Source organism: Mirounga angustirostris, unplaced genomic scaffold, assembly GCF_029215605.1.
Source record: "Mirounga angustirostris isolate CCGP_5_RB_7025 unplaced genomic scaffold, mMirAng1.0.hap1 SCAF_8, whole genome shotgun sequence".
NCBI lineage: Eukaryota > Metazoa > Chordata > Mammalia > Carnivora > Phocidae > Mirounga > Mirounga angustirostris.
Window position 1 is genome coordinate 1482079 of NW_026991716.1, and position 20676 is coordinate 1502754.

Consider the following 20676-nt stretch of genomic DNA (forward strand, 5'->3'; position numbering starts at 1 on the left):
GAGGAGGACCAGGGGAGGAGGGCGGGAGCATCGGAGGAGGACGAGGGAGGAATGCGGGAGCATCGGAGGAGGACCAGGGGAGGAGCGCGGGAACACTGGAGGAGGACCAGGGGAGGAGCGCGGGAGCATCGGAGGAGGACCAGGGGAGGAGCGCGGGAGCATCGGAGGAGGACCAGGGGAGGAGCGCGGGAGCATCAGAGGAGGACGAGGGAGGAACGCGGGAGCATCGGAGGAGGACCAGGGGAGGAGCGCGGGAACACTGGAGGAGGATCAGGGGAGGAGGGCGGGAGCATCGGAGGACGAGGGAGGAGCGCGGAAACATCGGAGGAGGACGGCGGAGGAGCGCGGGAGCATCGGAAGAGGACTGGGGAGGAGCGCGGGAATATCGGAGGAGGACCAGGTGAGGAACGCGGGAACACTGGAGGAGGACGAGGGGAGGAGCGCGGGAACACTGGAGGAGGACCAGGGAGGAGGGCGGGAGCATCAGAGGAGAATGGGGGAGGAGCGTGGGAACATCGGAAGAGGACCAGGGGAGGAGCACGGGAGCATCAGAGGAGGATCAGGGGAGGAGCGCGGGAGCATCGGAGGAGGATCAGGGGAGGAGCGTGGGAACACTGGAGGAGGACCAGGGGAGGAGCGCGGGAGCATCGGAGGGGGACGAGGGAGGAGCGCGAGAGCATTGGAGAAGGACGGGGGAGGAGCGCGGGAGCATTGGAGGAGGACGGAGGAGGAGCGCGGGAACATTGGAGGAGGACCAGAGGAGGAACGCGGGAACACTGGAGGAGGACTAGGGGAAGAGCGCGGGAACACTGGAGGAGGACCAGGGGAGGAGGGCGGGAGCATCGGAGGAGGACGAGGGAGGAGCACGGGAACATCGGAGGAGGACGAGGGAGGAGCGCGGGAGCATCGGAGGAGGACCAGGGGAGGAGCGTGGGAACACTGGAGGAGGACCAGGGAGGAGGGCGGGAGCATCGGAGGATGGGGGAGGGGCGTGGGAGCATCGGAAGAGGACCAGGGGAGGAGCACGGGAGCACCGGAGGAGGACCAGGAGAGGAGAATGGGAGCATCGGAAGAAGATCAGGGGAGGAAAGCGGGAACACTGGAGGAGGACCAGGGGAGGAGGGCGGGAACATCAGAGGAGGACGAGGAAGCAGCACGGGAGCATTGGAGGAGGACGGAGGAGGAGCGCGGGAGCATCAGAGGAGGACGGAGGAGGAGCGCGGGAACATCGGAGGAGGACCAGGCGAGGAACGCGGGAACACTGGAGGAGGACCAGGGGAGGAGCACAGGAACACTGGAGGAGGACCAGGGAGGAGGGTGGGACCATCGGAGGACGAGGGAGGAGCGTGGGAACATCGGAGGAGGACGGGGGAGGAGCGCAGGAACACTGGAGGAGGACCAGGGGAGGAGGACGGGAGCATCGGAGGACGGGAGAGGAGATGGGAGAGGAGCGAGGGAACATCGGAGGAGGGGGGGAGCATGGGAGCATCAGAGGAGCCCCACTTGGGGCTCAATCTCACAACCTGAGATCATGACCTGAGCTGAAATCAAGAGTCAGACACATAAATGACTGAGCAACCCAGGTGCCCCTGATCAAAAACATTTTAAATTGTTGATATTTGGGTAAACCTCTATCAAGTTTCTTTCAGGGGTGCTTGGGTGGCTCAACTGGTTTTGGCTCAGGTCATGATCTCATGGGTCATGGGATCAAGCCCTGCATGGGGCTCGGTGTTCAGTGGGGAGTCTCCTGGAGATTCTCTCCCTCTGCTCCTCCCCCCAAAAGCACTCTCTCTCTCTATTAAATAAATAAATCTTAAAAAAAATAAAAATAAATTAAAAATGGGCATTAGACATGAATGGACATTTCTCCAAAGACATACAAATGGCCAACAGACACATGAAAAGATGCTCAACATCACTCATCATCAGAGAAATGCAAACCAAAACCACAATGAGACATCATGTCATATCTGTCAGAATGGCTAAACTCAAAAACATAAGAAACAACAAATGTTGGCGAGAATGTGGAGAAAAGGAACCCTTGTGCACTGTTGGTGGGAATGTAAATTGGCACAATCACTGTGGAAAACAGTATGGAGGCGCCCTGAAAAATTAAAAATAGAACTACTGGGTATTTGCCCAAAGAAAATGAAAACAGTAATTCAAAAAGATATATGTGCCTTTATGTTTATAGCAGCATTATTTACAACAGCGAATATAAGGAAGCAGCTCAAGTGTCCACTGATAGATGAATAGTTAAAGAAGAAGTGGTATATACATACACACACACACAATGGAATATTGCTCAACCATAACAAAGAATGAAATCTTGCCATTTGCAATGATATGGATGGATCTAGAGGGTATGATGTTAAGTGAAAAAAGTCAGAGAAACACAAATACCAAATGATTTCACACTCATATGTGGAATTTAAGAGACAAAACAAATGATCAAAGACAAAAAAGGACAAAAAAACCCACACTCTTAAATACAGAGAACAAAGGTGGGTGGGAAGCAGGTGAAGGGGATTAAGGGTACACTTATTGTGATGAGCACTGAATAATGTATAGAATTGTTGAGTCACTACATTGTACACTTGAAACTAATATAACAATGTACAGTAATCACACTGGCGTTAAACAAATAAGTAAAAACCCATGGAGTATTTGGTGCAGGGCTATATTCGTTTTTTACAGAAAAAATACAAATCATTAGACAAAGGACATTTCAGGAAGCTGCAGAGCTTTTGTTACTCTTCTAGTATCTGCAGGGCTGCCCGACTCATGGCAACCAGGGAAGTTGATGCCTTTGTGTTCAGAATGCTCCTTTTTATTACTTTCTTCAAGGAAGCGGATGTACAAAGTGCTGGGGGTAGCCCTGCAAGCGGAAGGCGTGCGTATTTCCCGCTGGCCTTTATAACCGTGAACAGCTCGGCCTCGCTTTGGTGCGGTTATTTGGCGCTCGCGGAGGCCCCATCGCCTGTTCCTGTCCAGGGCCTGCAAAGCTCGGGTCTTCCTCCCGCTCCGGAGATGTCCGGGCCAGGCGGCCTGTGGCGCGGCGCGCACAGGAGGACGTGCAGCGTCGGGGAAGGTCCCGCGGCGACCACGCAGCGGCCTGGGGGCAGGCTGAGGACGGCGCGGGTGACCTGTGTCCCCGCCAGCGGAGTGAGCGCGGACGCGCTCCTTGCCCTCTCCGTGCCACCGTCGGAAGACAACGGTGTGGTGCTCCTGACTCTCCAAACGCGACCCATTCTCGTGGCAGGCGAGGAGTGGGCTGCGGCAAGGGCCAGGCTTGTCTCTAACAGGAAGTCCCATTCTGGGGGAGCGGAAGCAGGGAAAGGGGGTACTTTCTAGCCCTCGGGGGCGCGGGGCCGCCAGCGAGGAGGCCAGAGCGCCGAAGCGGCCTCCGAGCCCCCTGGAGAGGCCGCGGACGTGGACGGGCGGGCGCGGGAAGAAGGCCCGTGCCGCCTCGCCGGCCGGCTCCTGCCACTCCCGCGGCGCACTCTCAGCGGGATCGCCCTCCGGCCGGGGTGAATGCGGGTCTCGGTTCCGGGGCGACGGCGCAGAGCGCGGGGTCCCCGGGAAGGGGAGCGCCCGCATCTCGGGCACGGCCACGACGCTGCTGCCGCCGGGGTCTGGCGCTCGGCGGGCCGCTGATGCACAGCGTGAGCCCACGTGCCCCTGAGTCGGCCTCCGTGAGAAGTGGGGCGTGCTCGCCGACGGGACTGGCACCGGCCTCGGTTGGCGCAGCGTGCGTGCGGCCGCAGAGCGCGTGGTCGTCAGGGTGTAATCCCGAGCACAGTCGCAGGGCGGCGCCCGTCCGCCGGCCCGGGGCAGGCGCACCCTCCCCGCCGCTGACACTCCGAAGCCGAGCGGGAAGGGTCCCTGCGGTGCGAAGCGGTGACGCACCGCCCGGAGCTGCCTTCGTTGTGTAGGTTGCCTCTGACGTTTGTCCCTGAGACTGTCCTGCGCTGTGGACATAGTCCCGATGGCTGATTTTTGCTTTGGTTTACTTGCCTTTGAAGGACGTGTCTAGCGAGAGGTTGCTGCGGCCCAGGTCACAAAGGTTGCTGCCTGTGTTCTGTAGGATTTTGATGGATTCCGGTCTCACACTGAAGTCCTTAATTTATTTTGGGTTTATTTTCATCTACGGTGAACAAAGTGGTCCGGTTTTCCCAACATTTGTGAAGAGACTTTTCCCCACTGGATAGTCTTGCTTCCTTTGTGGAAAGATTGACTGTAAAATTACGGGTTTATTTCTGGAATCTCTGTTCTGGTGACTTACGTGTGTATTTTTCTGCTAGTACCATATTGTTTTAATTGCTACAGTTATGGAGCATAGCTTGAAATCTCAACACCTCCAAGTTTGTTCTTTTTCAAGGTTGCTTTGGCTATTCGCAAACATGTGCTTCCACACAAATTTTAGATTTTTTTTTTTTTTTTTTAAGATTTTGTTTAGGGCACCTGGGTGGTTCAATCGGTTGAGTGTCTGCCCTTGGCTCAGGTCATGATCCCAGGATCCTGGGATCGAGTTCCACGTCAGGCTCCCTGCCCAGGGACGAGTCTGCTTCTCCCTCTGCCCCTCCTCCCACTCGTCCTCCCAATCTCTCTCAAATAAATAAAATCTTTAAAAATGATTTTGAGAGAGAGAGTGCGCATACACGTGCATGCACAGCAGGGTGGGGTGGGAGCAGCAGAGGGAAAGAGAAAAGCAGACTCCCCGCTGAGCAGGGAGCCGGACAGGGGGCCCTATCCCAGGACCCTGAGATCATGACCTGAGCCTAAGGCAGATGCTTAACCACTTAACCGACTGAGCCACCCAAGCGCCCCACAGGGGTTGCATTAGATGGATAGATTGCGTTGGGTAGTGTGGACATTTTAAGAATAATTCTCCCAAGGGCGCCTGGGTGGCTCAAATGGTTAAGCGTCTGCCTTCAGCTTGGGTCATGATTCCAGGGTCCTGGGATCGAGCCCCACGTCTGGCTCCTGGCTCAGCGGGGAGTCTGTTTCTCCCTCTCCCTCTGCCTCTCCCCCTGCTCATGCTCTCTCTCTGTATCTCTGTGCTTCGAATGAATAAATAAAATCTTAAAATAAAATAAAATAATTTTCCTACTCCATGAGCATGGAATGTGTTTGTGTCATCAGTTTCTTTTGGCAGCGTTTTATAGTTTTCACAGTACAGGTCTTTCACCTCCTTGATTAAGTTTGTTCCCAGGTATTTCATTATTTTTGGTGCAAGTGTAAATGGGACTGTTTTCTTAATTTCTCCTTGCTACTTCATTATAAGTATATAGAAATGCAATGGTTTCTGTGTATTGATTGTTTTCTGTGACTTTACTGAATTCATTTATCAGTTCTCATGGTTTTCTGGTGGTGTCTTTAGAGTTTTCTCTATGTAGTGTTGTATCTGCAAATAGTGAGTTTCCTTCTTCCTTACCAATTTATATGCCTTTCTTTCTTTTTCTGTTCTGATTGCTGGGGCTAGGATTTCCTACGTTGAGTAAAGGTGGTGAAAATGGACATCCTTGTCTTGTTCCTGACCTGAGGAGAAAAGCTCTCATTTTTTTCACTATTGTGATGTTCGCTTTGGCTTTTTCATATATGGCCTTCATTATGTTGAGGTATTTCCCTCTAAACCTTCTTTGTCCAGGGTTTGTATCATGAATGGATGTTGTACTTTGTCAAGTACTTTTTCTGCTTGTATTGAAATGATACAGTTGTTACCCTTTGTCTTGTTGATGTGAGGTATCACCTTGACTGATTTGCAAATATCAAACCACACTAGCATCTGAGGGATAATCCCATTTGATTATGATGCCTGCTTTTTAATATATATTCTTGGATTCAGTTTGCTAATAATTTGTTAAGGATTTTTGCATCTATGTTCAATAGGGATATTGGCCGGTACTTCTTTTTTTTGTGGGGTCTTTATCTGATGTTGGTCTCAGGGTAATGCTGACTCCATAGAATGATTTTGGAAGCCTTCCTTCCTCTTCTTTTTTTTGGGGGGGGTGCGTTTGAGAAGAATAGGTGTTAAATTTTCTCTAAATGTTTGGTAGGGGTGCCTGGGTAGTTCAGTGGGTTAAGTGTCTGACTCTTGATTTCGGCTCAGGTCATGATCTGAAGGTCCTGGGTTGGAGCCCCAAGGCAGGATCCTGAGCTCAGCCCAGAATCTGCTTGAGATTCTCTCTCTCTCCCTCACCCTCTGCCCCACCTCACCTGTGCATATTCTCTCCCTCTCTCTCTAAAATAAACCTTAAAAAAAAAAAAAAAAAGATTTGGTAGAATTCACCAATGAAGCCATCTGATCCTGGTTGGTTTGTTGGGAGTTTTTTTTATCACTGACTCAGTTTCATTGCTGGTAATCAATCTATTCTGTTCTCTATTTCTTCCTGATTCGGCTTTGGATGGTTATGTTTCTAGGAATTCATGCATTTTTTCTAGGTTGTCCAATTTGTTGGCATATAATTCTTCACTCTATTCTCTTATAATACTTTGTATTTCTGTGGTGTTGTCAGTTATTTTTTTTCTTTCACTTCTTTGTGAGTCCCTCGACTGATTTTTTTATATATATATACTTAATTTTACTGCTTTTTTGCTTCCTCCTTTTCCTATTCTTATGGTCTTTCTTTTCCGCTAACGGAGTCCTCTTTATCATTTCTGGTAAGGCTGGTTTAGTGGTGATGAATTTCTTTAACTTTCTTTTGTCTCAGAAACTTTTTATCTCCTTTTATCCTGAATGATAGACTTTCGGGATAGAATATTGTGGGTTACAGGGTTTTTTTATTTTAGCATTTGAATATATCTTGCCACTCCCTTCTGGACTACAGTTTCTGTTGAAAAATCAGCTGATAACTTTAGGGGGTTTCTGTTGTATATACCTGTTTTCCTTCCATTACTTTTAAAATTCTCTTTATCTTGATTTTTGCCATTTTAATTACTATGTGTCTTGGTGTGGACTACCCTGAGTTTAAGAGGGTTCCCCTTTCTCTACATCCTCACCAACAGTTGTTTCTTGTTGTTGATTTCATCCATTCTGAGATATGAAACAATACCTCACTGTGGGTTTTTTTAATATATTTTTTAAAGATCTTATTTATTTATTTGACAGAGAAACAGTGAGAGAGGGGACACAGCAGGGGGAGTGGGAGAGGGAAAAGCAGGCTTCCTACTGAGCAGGGAGCCCGATGTGGGGCTTGATCCCAGGACCCTGGGAATATGACCTGAGCCGAAGGCAGACATTTAACGACTGAGCCACCCAGGCGCCCCTCACTATGGTTTTGATTTGTATTTCCCTAATGATGAGTGATATTGAGCATTTTTTCATGTGTCCGTTGACCATCTACAGGTCTTCTCTGAAGAGATGTCTGTACATGTCTTCTGCCCATTTTTTAATTGGAGTATTTCTTTTGTTGGTGTTGAGTTGTGTAAGTACTTTATAACATTTTGGATACTAACCCTTTATCTGATATGTCATTTGCAAATACCTTTTCCCATTCAGTAGGTTGCCTTTTAGTTTTCTTCTTTCCTTTGCTGTGCAGAGCTTTCTGTTTTGATGTAGTCCCAATAGTTTATTTTTGCTTTTATTTCCCTTGTCTCAGGAGAATAATGTTACTACAATCAGTGTCAGAGAAATCACTGCCTCTGTGCTCTTCAAAGATTTTTAGGGTTTCAGATCTCACATTTAGGTCTTTAATCCATTTTGAGTTTATGTTTGTGTATGGTGAAAGAAAGTGTTCTGGGGGCACCTGGCTGGCTGTCAATAGAGCATGTGGCTCTTGATCTCAGGGTTGTGAGTTCAAGCCCCACGTTGGGTATAGATATTACTTAAAAATAAAAGTTTTCAAAAATAAGTTTTTAAAAATACAAACTGGGTAGAAGTACAAACTGATCAGTATGTGTGTGTGTGTGTGCATGTGTCTGTGTATTTTTTTAAAAAAAGTAATGTCTATACCCAACATGGGGCTTGAACTCACAACCTCCAGATCAAGAGCCCCATGCTCTATTGATTGAGCCAGCCAGATGCCCCAAAAATAAAATCTTTAAAAGAAATGAAAAAAAGTGGCCCAGTTTTTCCAACACCATTTGTTGAAGAGACTATCTTTTTCCCATTGTATATTCATTTCTCCTTTGTCAAAGATTGACTATAATTGTGGGATGATTTCTGGATTTTCTGTTCCCTTCATAGATCTATGTCTGTATTTTTATGTAGTACCATACCATTTTAATTACTACTACTTTTTTTTAGTTCTGTAAGTTTTTTTTAATTTAATTTTATTATGTTATGTTAGTCACCATACAGTACATTAGTTTTTGATGTAGTGATCCATGATTCATTGTTTTTGTATAACACCTAGTGCTCCATGCAATACATGCCCTCCTTAATACCTATCACCACGCTAACCAATCCCCCCACGCCCTCCTCTCTAAAACCCTCAGTTTGTTTCTCAGAGTCCACAATCTCTCATGGTACTTCTCCCACTCCAATTACCCCCCTTCATTTTTCCCTTCCTTCTCCTAATGTCCTCCATGCTATTGCTTATGTTGCACAAATAAGTGAAACCATATGATAATTGACTTTCTCTGCTTGACTTAATTCACTCAGCATAATCTCTTCCAGTCCCATCCATGTTGATGTAAAAGTTGGGTATTCATCCTGATGGCTGAGTAATATTCCATTGTATATATGGACCACATCTTTTTATCCACTCATCTGTTGAAGGGCATCTTGGCTCTTTCCACAGTTTGACTATTGTGGACATTGCTGCTATGAACATTGGGGTGCATATGACCCTTCTTTACACTACATCTGTGTCTTTGGGGTAAATACCCAGTAGTGCAATTGTTGGGTCATAGGGTAGCTCTAGTTTTAATTTTCTGAGGCACCTCCACACTGTTTTCCAAAGTGGCTGTATCAACTTGTATTCCGACCAGCAGTGTAGGAGGGTTCCCCTTTCTCCACAACCTCTCCAACATTCGTTGTTTCTTGCCTTGTCAATTTTTGCCATTCTAACTGATGTAAGGTGGAATCTCAATGTGGTTTTGATTTGAATTGCCCTGATGGCTAATGATGAACATTTTTTCATGTGTCTGTTAGCCATTTGTATGTCTTCCTTGGAGAAGTGTCTCTCCATGTCTTCTGCCCATTTTCTGACTTGATTATTTTTTGGGTGTTGAGTTTCTGAAGGTCTTTATAGATCTTGGATATCAGTCCTTTGTCTGTAGTGTCATTTGCAAATATCTTCCCCCATTCTGTGGGTTGCCTCTTTGTTTTGTTGACTGTTTCCTTTGCTGTGCAGAAGCTTTTTATCTTGATGAAGTCCCAAAAGTTCATTTTCACTTTTGTTTCACTAGCCTTTGGAGACGTACTTTGAAAGAAGTTGCTGTGGCCAATGTCGAAGAGGTTACTGCCTATGTTCTCCTCTACGATTTAGATGGATTCCTGTCTCACATTGAGGTCTTTCATCCATTCTGAGTTTATCTTTGTGTATGGTGTTAGAGAATGGTCGAGTTTCATTCTTCTGCATGTGGCTGTCCAATTTTCCCAGCACCATTTATTGAAGAGACTTTTTTCCATTGCATATTTTTTCCTACTTTGTCGAAGATTATTTGACCATAGAGTTGAGGGTCCATATCTGGGTTCTCTGTTCTGTTCCATTGGTCTGTATGTCTGTTTTTGTGCCAGTACCATGCTGTCTTGGTGATTACGGCTTTGTAATATAGCTTGAAATCCGGCAACGTGATGACCCCAGCTTTGGTTTTCTTTTTCAACATTTCCTTGGTGATTTGGGGTCTTTTCTGATTCCACACAAATTTTAGGATTGTTTGTTCCAGCACTTTGAAAAATGTCATTGGAATTTTGATCAGGATGAGGTTGAAGGTATAGATTGCTCTGGGCAGCACAGACATTTTAACAATGTTTATTCTCTTGATCTATGAGCATGGAATCTTTTTCCATCTTTTTGTGTCTTCTAAATTTCTTTCATGAGGGTTCTGTAGTTCCTAGAGTATAGATCCTTTACCTCTTTGGTTAGGTTTACTCCAAGGTATCTTAAAACACGGTTTTTGGTGGTATTGTAAATGGAATCATTTCTCTTTCTACGGTTGCACTGTTAGTGTATAAGAAAGCAACTGATTTCTGTGCATTGATTTTGTATCCTGCTACATTACTGAATTGCTGTATGAGTTCTAGTAATTTAGGGGTGGAATCTTTTGGATTTTCCACATAAAGTATCATATCATCTGTGAAAAGAGAGTGTTTGACTTCTTTTTTGCCAATTTGAATACCTTTTATTTCTTTTTGTTGTCTGATTGCTGTTGCTAGGACTTCTAGTACTATGTTGAACAATAGTGGCGAGAGTGGGCATCCTTGTTGTGTTCCTGATCTTAAGGTTAAAGCTCTCGTCTTTTCCCCATTGAGGATGATATTTGCTGTGGGTTTTTCATAGATGGATTTTATGAAATTGAGGAATGTTCCCTCTATCCATACACTCTGAAGGGTTTTATTTTTATTTTTTAAAAGATTTTTTATTTTTTGACACAGAGAGAGAGAGAGTACAAGCAGGGGGAGCAGCAGGCAGAGGGAGAGGGAGACGTGGGGCTTGATCCCAGGACCCCAGGATCACGACCTGAGCCGAAGGTAGACCCTTAACCATCTGAGCCACCCAGGTACCCCTACTCTGAAGAGTTTTAATCAGGAAAGGATGCTTTATTTGTTCAAATGCTTTTTCTGCATCAATTGAGAGGACCATATGGTTCCTCTCTCCTCTTATTAATGTGTTTTATCACACTGATTTGTGAATGTTGAACCACCCTTGCATTCCGTGGATAAATACCACGTGCTCGTGGTGGATGATCCTTTTAATGTATTGTTGGATCCTATTAGCTAGGATTTTGTTGAGGATTTAGGAATCCATATTCATCAGGGATATTGGTCTGAAATTCTCCTTTTTGATGGAGTCTTTGCCTGGTTTGGGGATTAAGGTAATGCTGGCCTCATAGAATGAGTCTGGAAGCTTTCCTTCTATTTTTTGAAACAGCTTCAGGAGAATAGGTATTATTTCTTTGAATGTTTGATAGAATTCCCCAGGGAATCCATCAGGTCCTGGACTCATTTTTGGGGGGAGGTTTTTGATCACTGCTTCAATCTCCTTACTGGTTATTGGCCTATTCAGGTTGCCAATTTCTTCCTGTTTAAGTCTTGGGAGTTTATAGGTTTCCAGTAAGGCATCCATTTCATCCAGGTTGCTCAGTTTATTGGCATATAGTTACTGATAATAATTTCTAATAATTGTTTCTATTTTCTTGGTATTAGTCATGATCTCTCCCCTTTCATTCATAACTTTATTAATTTGGGTCCTCTTTTCTTTTGCATAAGTCTGGCCAGTGGTTTATCAATCTTATTCTTTCAAGGAACCAGCTTCTAGTTTCGTTGATCTGATCTACTCTGTTTCTCATTTCTAATTCATTGATCTCTGCTCTAATCTTAATTATTTTTCTTCTAATGCGTGGCTTAGGCATCGTTTGTTGCTTTTTCTCTAGTTCTTTAACGTGTAGAGTTAGTTGGTGAATTCGGGATTTTTCTGCTTTTTTGAGTGAAGCTTGGATGGCTAGGTATTTCCCCCTCAGGACTGCCTTTGCAGTATCCCATAGGTTTTAGACCGATGTGTTTTCTTTCTCATTGGTTTCCATGAATTGTTTAAGTTTTTTTTTTTTTTTAAGATTTGGTTTATTTGACAGAGAGAGAGACAGCGAGAGAGGGAACACAAGCAGGGGTAGTGGGAGAGGGAGAAGTAGGCTTCCCGGCAAGCAGGGAGCCCAATGCGGGGCTCGATCCCAGGACCCCGGGATTATGACCTGAGCCGAAGGCAAACGCTTAACGATTCAGCCACCCAGGCGCCCCTATTTAAGTTCTTTTTTTATTTCCTGGTTGACCCAAACATTCTTGAGCACAGTGGTCTTTAGCTTCCAAGTGTTGGAATTTCTGCCAAATTTTTTCTTGTGATTGAGTTCCAGTTTTAAAGCATTATGGTCTGAGAATATGCAGGGGATAATCTCAATCTTTTGGTATCTGTTGAAACCTGATTTGTGATCCAGTATGTGGTCTATTCTGGAGAAAGTTCCGTGTGCACTTGAGAAGAATGAGTATTCTGTTGTTTTAGGGTGGAATGTTCTGTATATATCTATGAGGTCCATCTGGTCCAGTGTGTCATTCAAAGCTCTTGTTTCCTTGTTGATTTTCTGCTTAGATGATCTGTCCATTGCTGAGAATGGAGTATTGAGGTCTCCTACAATTAACATATTGTTATCAATATAACTCTTTATTTTGGTTAACAGTTGGCTTATGTAGATGGCTGCTCCCATGTTGGGGGCGTAGATATTTACAATTATTAGATCTTCTTGTTGGATAAGCCCTTTAAGAATGATATAGTGTCCTTCTGTGTCTCTAACTACAGTCTTTAGCTTAAAATCTAATTTGTCTGATGTAAGAATTGCTACCCCAGCTTTCTTTGAGGTCTGTTGGCATGGAAGATGGATCTCCATCCCTTCACTTTCAGTCTGGATGTATCTTTAGGTACAAAATGAGTCTCTTGTACACAGCATATGGATGGATCCTGTCTTTTTATCCAATCTGCAGCCCTGTGCCGTTTTATGGGAGCATTTAGGCTGTTCACATTGAGAGTGATTATTGAAAGATATGAATTTATTGTCTTCATGTTGCTTGTGAAGACGTTGTTTTTATAGGTTGTCCTTGTAAATTTCTTTTCTATATTGCTCTTGGGGTCTTTCTACTTTTATAGAACCCCCGCCCTTAATATTTCTTGCAGGGCCGGCTTAGTAGTCACATATTCTTTCAACTTCTGCCGGTCGTGGAAGCTCTGCATCTCTCCATCCATTCTAAATGACAGCCTTGCCGGATAAAGTATTCTTGGCTGCATGTTCTTCTCGTTTAGTACCCTGAATATGTCTTGCCAGGCCTTTCTGGCTTGCCAGGTCTCTGTGGATAGGTCTGACCTTATTCTGATGTTCCTCCCTCTGTACATGAGGAATCTCTTCCCCCTAACTGCTCTTAAGATGGTTTCCTTGGTCCTAAGATGTGCGAGTTTTACTATTACATGCCAGGGTGTTGGCCTGTTTTCCTTGATCTTGGGAGGGGTCCTCTCTGCCTCTAGGATGCGAATGTTTCATTCCCCAGATTAGGGAAGTTCTCAACTGCGATTTGCTCAGATATATCTTCTAGTCCACTCTCTCTCTCCACCCCCTCAGGGATCCCAATAATTCTGACATTGGAACATTTCATGGTGTCACTTATTTCTCTGATTCTATTTTCATGAAATTTCAGTTGTTTTTCCCTGGCCTCCTCTTTTTCCTTCTTTTCTATCAATTGGTCTTCTAGATCACTTATTCGTTCTTCTGCCTCGCTTACCCTAGCTGTTAGATTATCTAGATTAGATTGGACCTTATTGATAGCATTTTTAAGTTCTGCCAGTTCATCTTTCTTTTCTGCCCTTAGAAAGACTCTATGTTGCCATTAATCGATTTCTCCATCCTTTCTATTGTCTTCACAATTGCTAGCCTGAATTCCATTTCTGACATCTTGGTTATATCTGTAGCCATTTGTAAATCTGTGGCAGAAGTCACAGTCTCTGAGTCTTTCCTATTTTGGGGGTTCCTCCTCCTAGTCATTCTGTTGAGGGGTGGTTGAGGGAATGTACAGAGTCCAAATTATTGACCACAACCCAAGCAAGACACACTTGTTTTATAGGGACCTTAGGGTTGTTGGCTTCTTGTTCTCCCAGCCTGTCTTCTGGGGAGGGGCCTACCGCACTGTTACTCAGGCAGCCCTGTTTGGGTAGAGTCACCCTGCCACCTGTGGGGGGTGGGTGGACTCAGTGAAAACTGGTTTTTTGGGGCTTTTGTTCTCTGGCGGCTTTCCCTGGTGACTTTCCACGTCTCTTCCGAGAGAGCAGAAGAGATCGTTTCCAATCCTCTGCCTCAGAGATCTCAGTCTGTTCTTCAGTGAGCTCTCCAGGCCACACTATCTCCGGTTCTGTCTGTGCTGCTATAAACTGCAGGGTCCTGGGTTGTGCACCCCTTAGCAGTGCTCCCAGTCCTTGCCTCCAGGTCAGGGCACATCTCTGATCTTTGTGCTTCTAAAACCACCAGCTGCCCCCAGTTCACTCGCATGGCCCTGCCACTCCAGGTTCCAGTCCACGGGGCTGCCCTAAAGTCCCTTCCCCACTGCTACCAGTCTGCAAGCCTGTGCCCCGTCCCCAGCACAGGAGGCTTTCGCACACCTGAGGTGCAGGATCCCGAAGTCTCCCTCCCTCTTCCGTTTATCTTCCGATATCTGTCCATGGAATCATGGCTCCCCGCTTCAAACCTCGAAACCAACTGCCTGGGATATTGTTTGTAGAGATCCAGATAGATCTTCTTACATCTCATGCTGATTTCGTGGGTGTTCAGAGTGGTCTATTAGGCACCCAGCTCAGTTCATGGGACCGGTTGGAATAGGGTCCCCTTAATTACTACTTTGTAATATAACTTGATATCTGCAATTGTGATACCTCCCGTTTTGTTCTTCAAGATTGCTTTGGCTATTTGGGGTCTTTTGTTTAGGAAATTTTAGGATTTTTTTCTAGTTCTGTGAAAAATGCTGTTGGTATTTTGATAAGAATGGCATTACATCTGTAGGTTGCTTTGCATAGTCTAGGCATTTTAATAGTATTTGTTCATCAAACCCATGAGCATGGGGGCACCTGGGTGGCTCAGTTGGTTAAGTGACTGCCTTCGGCTCAGGTCATGATCCTGGAGTCCCTGGATCGAGTCCCACATCGGGCTCCCTGCTCGGCAGGGAGTCTGCTTCTCCCTCTGACCCTCCCCCCTCTCATGTGCTCTCTCTCTCTCATTCTCTCTGTCTCAAATAAATAAAAATCTAAAAAAAAAAGAAAGAAAAAACACAAAAAAACCCATGAGCATGCGATGCCTTTCATTTTTGTTGTCTTCAGCTCTTTCATCAGATAATTTTCAGAGTACAGGTCTTTCACCTCCATGGTTCAATTTGTTCCTAGGTATTATTTTTGGAGCAATTGGTGGACTTTTTTTATTAATTTCTCTGTTAGTTCATTACAACTGTATAGAAATGCAATGGACTTCTGTATATTGCCTTTGTATCCTGCTTCCTTATGAATTAATCTATCAGTTATAGAAGTTTTTTGGTGGAGGGGCGCCTGGGTGGCTTAGTCTTTAAGCGTCTGCCTTTGGCTTGGGTCATGGTCCCAGGGTCCTGGGATCGAGCCCTGCGTCAGGTTCCCTGCTCCGCAGGAGGCCTGCTTCTCCCCCTCCCACTCCCCCTGCTTGTGTTTCCTCTCTGTGTCTGTCAAATAAATAATCTTTAAAAAAATTTTTTTTGGTGGAGTCTTTAGGGTTTTCTATATATAGTATCCTGTCATATACTAACAGGGAGAATTTTACTAACTCCTTACCAATAAGCATGCCTTTTATTTCTTTATGTTGTTTAATTTCTGTGGCTAGGACTTCCAGTACTATGTTGAATAACAGTGGTGAGAGTGGACATCCTTGTCTTGTTCCTGATCTGAGGAGAAAAGCTATGTTTTTCACCATTGAGTATTGTGTTGGCTGTGGATTTTTCATATTACGCCTTACTTATGTTGCGATATGTTCCCTCTAGACCTACTTTGCAGAGGGTTTCTATCATGAATGGATATTGTACTTTTGTCAAATATTTTTTCTGTATCTATTGAAATGATCATATGGTTTTTATCCTTTCTCTTATTGATCTATCATGTTGATTGTTTTTGCGAATATTGAACCACCCTTGCATCTGGGAAATTAAGCCCACTTGATAGTAATGTATGATTTTTTAAAAATACTGTTGCATTCAGTTTGCTACTATTTTGTTGAGGATTTTTGCATCTGTATTCATCATGACCTACTTACCGTGCACAAAGGAGGTTTAGCTAGGGACTTCCCTCTTCTACCAGGTTCCCACAAGATATGGCCCAAGAGCTCATGGGTTTTGGGCTGAGATCTCGTGAGATTTGCCCCAAGATTATGTGAAATCTGGCAATGAAAAGAGGTGGCTTGTTTTGGGCGGTGCGAGTCCCAGACAGACTGCTCTGAAGTCAACAGCCTGGGAGAGTGCTCAAGCAGTCTGCCTGTATTCTCAGATGAGCCAGCTCTCGTGCATGTTGCTCCATCCTGCAACTGCTGTCCTCCTATTTCTATCACCTCTACTTTAGTGTGAATAAGGGGCCACAAGGTCCAATCATCCCTGTTTCTTTGCTGTGGCCTCTAGTTCCCTTTTCTTTTTTTGTGGTGTCTTTATCTAGCTTTGGTATCATAGAATGATTTGTTGGAAGTTTTCCTTCCTCATCTATTTTTTTGGAATATTTTGGAGTAGAATCGGTACTAACTCTTCTTTAAATGTTTGGTAGAATTCCTCTGTGAGGCCATCTGGTCCTGGACTTTTGTCTGTTGGAGAGTTTTGATTACTGATTCAATTTCTTTGCTAGCTATGGGTCTGTTCAAGTTTTCTATTTCTTCCAGATTCAGTTTTGGTAGTTTATGTGTTTCTAGGAATTTATCCATTTCTTCTAGGCTGTTCAGTTTGTTGGCATACAGTTTTTTCACCATGGGCTTTATGTCAACTTCATCCTACTGTTGACTTTTCCTTTCTTCTCCTGAAGATGCTATTGTTACCCGATTTGCTTCCTATTTCCTCAGTTTCTTTACTCTTAGCTGCCTCTGCCAACTCCCACAGTCCCAATAGGATACACCTTTCATTTCAGTATTCAGAGGTACTTCACTTCCAATTTCTCCTTTATAGTACTCCCTTCCAGCGCCCCTGCCTGGCCCTTCTCTCCTGCCCACCATCTGATCCAGTTTCATACCAACACTGAGGTCATCAGCCTCTTATCACCTAAGGTCTTTCTTAGATCATCCTTATGTCATGGGCTCTGCCTCAGTTTTCAGCTGTAGATTCAGCATCGTCCTATGGTTACTATGACAGTGCTGGCATTTTTAAAAATCTCCACAAAAAACTAAAGAGGCACAATTTCATTCTTTCGGGGCACAAATTAATCAATTTAACAAATGATTTCTCACGTCTCACACCAAAAATTAGTCATAGAAAAAGGTGGCACTCAAGTTCAACATTTTTACAGATAATTTTAAAAATTACTTGTTATAATAGTCTTTGAAATTCTACATAGTAAAAATATTACTTAAAATTCCATTACATACATCAGGTTTGCTTTGGAAGGGTACAATCTGATTTGTACCTGTAATTTTTTTGTCTTGTTAATATTGGCATTGTGTTCATTTTATCTGCCTTAATCTGACAGATTAGCATTGTGCTCCAAGTAGAAATGTGCAACATATCTCCGAAAATCCAACAGGTCTAGAGAGGTACCTGGGTTACAGGCTCTGTGTAGCTGCCATGCATTGTTCATGGCTACATCAATTATGTAGCTTACCAAAATGGAGTACCATTTCTTGCTTCTTATTCTCACCCTGTATTTGGAAATGATTTGATCCATTTTAGCTACACCTTCCCTGCATTCATCATACAATTTCACTATAGATGGTTGAGCTATCTGATGGATGTCCTCATCGGCAGAACAACTTAGCTCACTGGCTGGTTCTATGCCCACAGCATTGGAGCATAGACTGATAATGTCATCACCATGCCAACGACACAAAATTATCTCCTCATTTTCTTCAACTCGGAAATCAAAATAGCCCTTCTTCATTTTTCTCATATGTTCTGCATTCATGAGGGGACATTTATCAGTCCTGTTCTCACGAATTGTTCCTGTTGCCCTCACTCCTTTTTTCTTCAAGGCTGACACCAATTTTACACTTGTAAAGAAGCTATCAAAACACAGGTGATAGGGATATTGGCCTCTCTCTAAAAGAACATCAGCAAAATGCATCACTAGATTTCCACCTAAACCAAGATCTAGATCCTTATCCACCATCACTGTTGATTCTTCTTGATAGGGCTCAAACCACACCAGATAACCCTGTGTGGTTGCGCCACACCAAATTTTATAGCCAATTCTAATAGGTTTCCCATTCAAGAATTGGTCACTGTCAAAGCATTCACACATTGTCTTATCAAAATAATAGTATTCTTCCAGGGGAGCATACAGGAGGAAATTTCTATTCATTTGCTTTATGAGAGGCCTCAATTTTGTAAACTTATCTTTTTGATCTAGGTGGCTATTATCTGCAAAATGTAAGTATGAGAAAATCAATTCAAATCTGTCCCTTCTAATTGCATCTCTAACCAGGTTCTGATCAGCATCAGAGATTTCCCAATACATTCCCCTTCTGGGACGCCTCACAAATCCACTCAAAAGCAAGATACCAAACACACACCTTATTTCCTGAATTGTGACTTCCAAATTGACATTTTTCTGAGATGCGTAATTATTGGTTTCGTTGACAATCATGTTGAATATTTCATCATCAAAAAATAACTCAAAGAGCTCTACTGGGTTCAGCTTCTCACTCTTGAGATTCAAAAGTCCAGAATCCAGTGCCGACCAGCTTGGGAAGTTGGGTTTAATGTCTCTTTTGGTCCAATTCTTCTCTGGCACATTTGACATCTTTAGCTTTTTTTGAGCATGGTGGGCCTCAAGCTTGTTATCTTCTTCCACATCTGAGTCACCAGAAAATGCAAGGCCTTGTAGCAGTTCACTCACTCGAGCTTTGTCCTTTTTTCTCCCTTTTCGGGTCATGTCTCCAGCAGCATATTCCAAGGATGAGATGTGCATTCGGGCCCACAAGTCACCCGGGTGACGGTCCTTCAGAGTGTTCAAATGTGCAACTGTCCTTTCCGTACGGACAGAAGTACAAGGTGGCTGGGGCACACAATCTCTAGGAATGAAAAAAAAAAAACAGGTTATAAAAATCCTGTCTTACTATGACATGAATCTGATGACACCTAAGTAGTCTTGTGTGGAGATTACCTGCTCCTCACTCCTAGGACTTTGGCTTCTCCCTCCTAGGACCTAACACTTCTGGCCTCTCCCTAGCATGGTCTCACTCCTCAAGACAACTAGTTGTGGAATCTCAAAGAAGGAACCTGGACATCTTCGTGCAGCACCTCCCTACTCTTCAGAAGCAAGTGGCAGATGCTCCAAGTTGTATCAGGCAGGGCTGTGTAGGGGGAGGTCTGCTGTCCTGCTCCTTTCCTAGCCAAGCTTCCGTCAGTAATGAAGCCGAGGTTTCAAGAATCATTTGTTTTACTCCTGTATCTCCATCAGTTGGTTTTAAACTTGGACAAGGCAAGGGGTTGTTATTTACTGGGCTCCCTCACACCGCTCTCAGAATTTCTGAACATGGAAGGATTAAGTCTTTCCTAGCTCTACGTTCATCTGTTGGACACACTGCTCTGGGGAGAAACTTAAGAGAAACTCAAACTTACTGCCGTTGAACTGGTTTTTATGGGGTTTACAAGGAAGCAAGCTACAGTTACCAAGATGAAAAGTGTTACGCACAGGCTTCTCTTTTTATTTGAGAAATTTGCATTTCACTAATGTCCCCTTGGTTAATAGTCTAGTTGCAGAGGACACAACAGGGAAAAGCACTGAAGAGAGTACAATTTATACTACATGTGTTTAGTTACTTGTAAAGCATTTATCCTGGGTGTCTCCAGTGTGCACGGACGGCCCATTCAACGTTCCCTACCGTTCGTAGAGCTCCCTAATGTTCTCAACTGCAGGGACCCGGTGCGGATGCTACCATCGTGCTGCATCTTTTCAGTCGAGCCGGATCCGCCCCTGCCGTTCCATCTCATGGACTCCTCCCTTCCCTCCTGCTTCCACTTCCCTTCCTACTCAGTCAGCTGACCCCACAATCCATCACCTTAGTCCCTCTCTGGCCAGGATTATCAACCACCTGCCCCAGTGACCTTCTGTAGCACCAGGCCGGCCAGACTTCAGCCCAGGCTGGAGCCCATCGTTGGGTCTTCTCCAGTCCTCTCCCCAGGGTGAGCGGCGCCACAGAGCCCACAGCACCAGGGCAACCATCACTGCTAACCGTGCTGGTCTCTGAGATTCAGCTGGTCACCACCCTGTCTGGAGTCCTCCTTCCCCCTCGTCCCTGTCTTCCCAGTTCCCCACATTTCATATCTTCATCATTCTTCTCAAAGCTTCAATCCCATAGCCTCTCCTCCTACTCCAGAGAGGACCCCAAATTCCTTAGGCAGAAGCCTGCTCATTGACACAGTCTGCCTTCTGTGACTCCTCTCCTAGTCCTCCAGTCCCCTCTGGGTGCCGGCATATTCACTTCTCTGCCTCTCTCCTTTCCACCTCCTGTGCAGCCAGCAAACTCCCGCCTGGTCCCTGAGTCTTACTCAGATGCCCTCTGCACTGCAGCTCTGCCCCTGCGCTGTGCCCTCATGGCACCTACGGACGGTGGGCTGTCTGCGGTCACAGGACTCTGCGTAAGAGGGACAAGAGGCTTCCTGAATGGGTGGAACAAAGGAAAAACCGTTTGAAAGCTGGAACTTACAAAAATGTGCCTAGAAAATAGTCTTTTCAACACAACTCTCTCTCGGCCTCTCCCATCGGTTCATCACTGATTCTTGACCCACACCTCTGTCTAGTTCATCGTGGCCTGTGACACCCTGAGAAAGTTTCCCTA

At 45.1% G+C, this 20676-nt stretch overlaps 1 protein-coding gene across 6 annotated transcripts in view; it reads right to left on the reverse strand.

Moving 5' to 3' along the window:
- Window positions 1-2702: 2702 nt before the first annotated feature.
- PGBD1 (piggyBac transposable element derived 1) overlaps window positions 2703-20676 on the reverse strand; it is a 39219-nt gene continuing 21245 nt past the window's right edge. For 2 of the 6 annotated variants that reach the window (XM_064597065.1, XM_045866223.3), the window contains exon 5: window positions 17070-18906. In XM_064597065.1, the coding sequence (XP_064453135.1) occupies window positions 17355-18906 (1552 nt within the window). In that variant the 3' untranslated portion in view covers window positions 17070-17354. The other 4 variants (XM_064597066.1, XM_064597067.1, XM_064597068.1 and 1 more) reach the window with 4 other exon arrangements.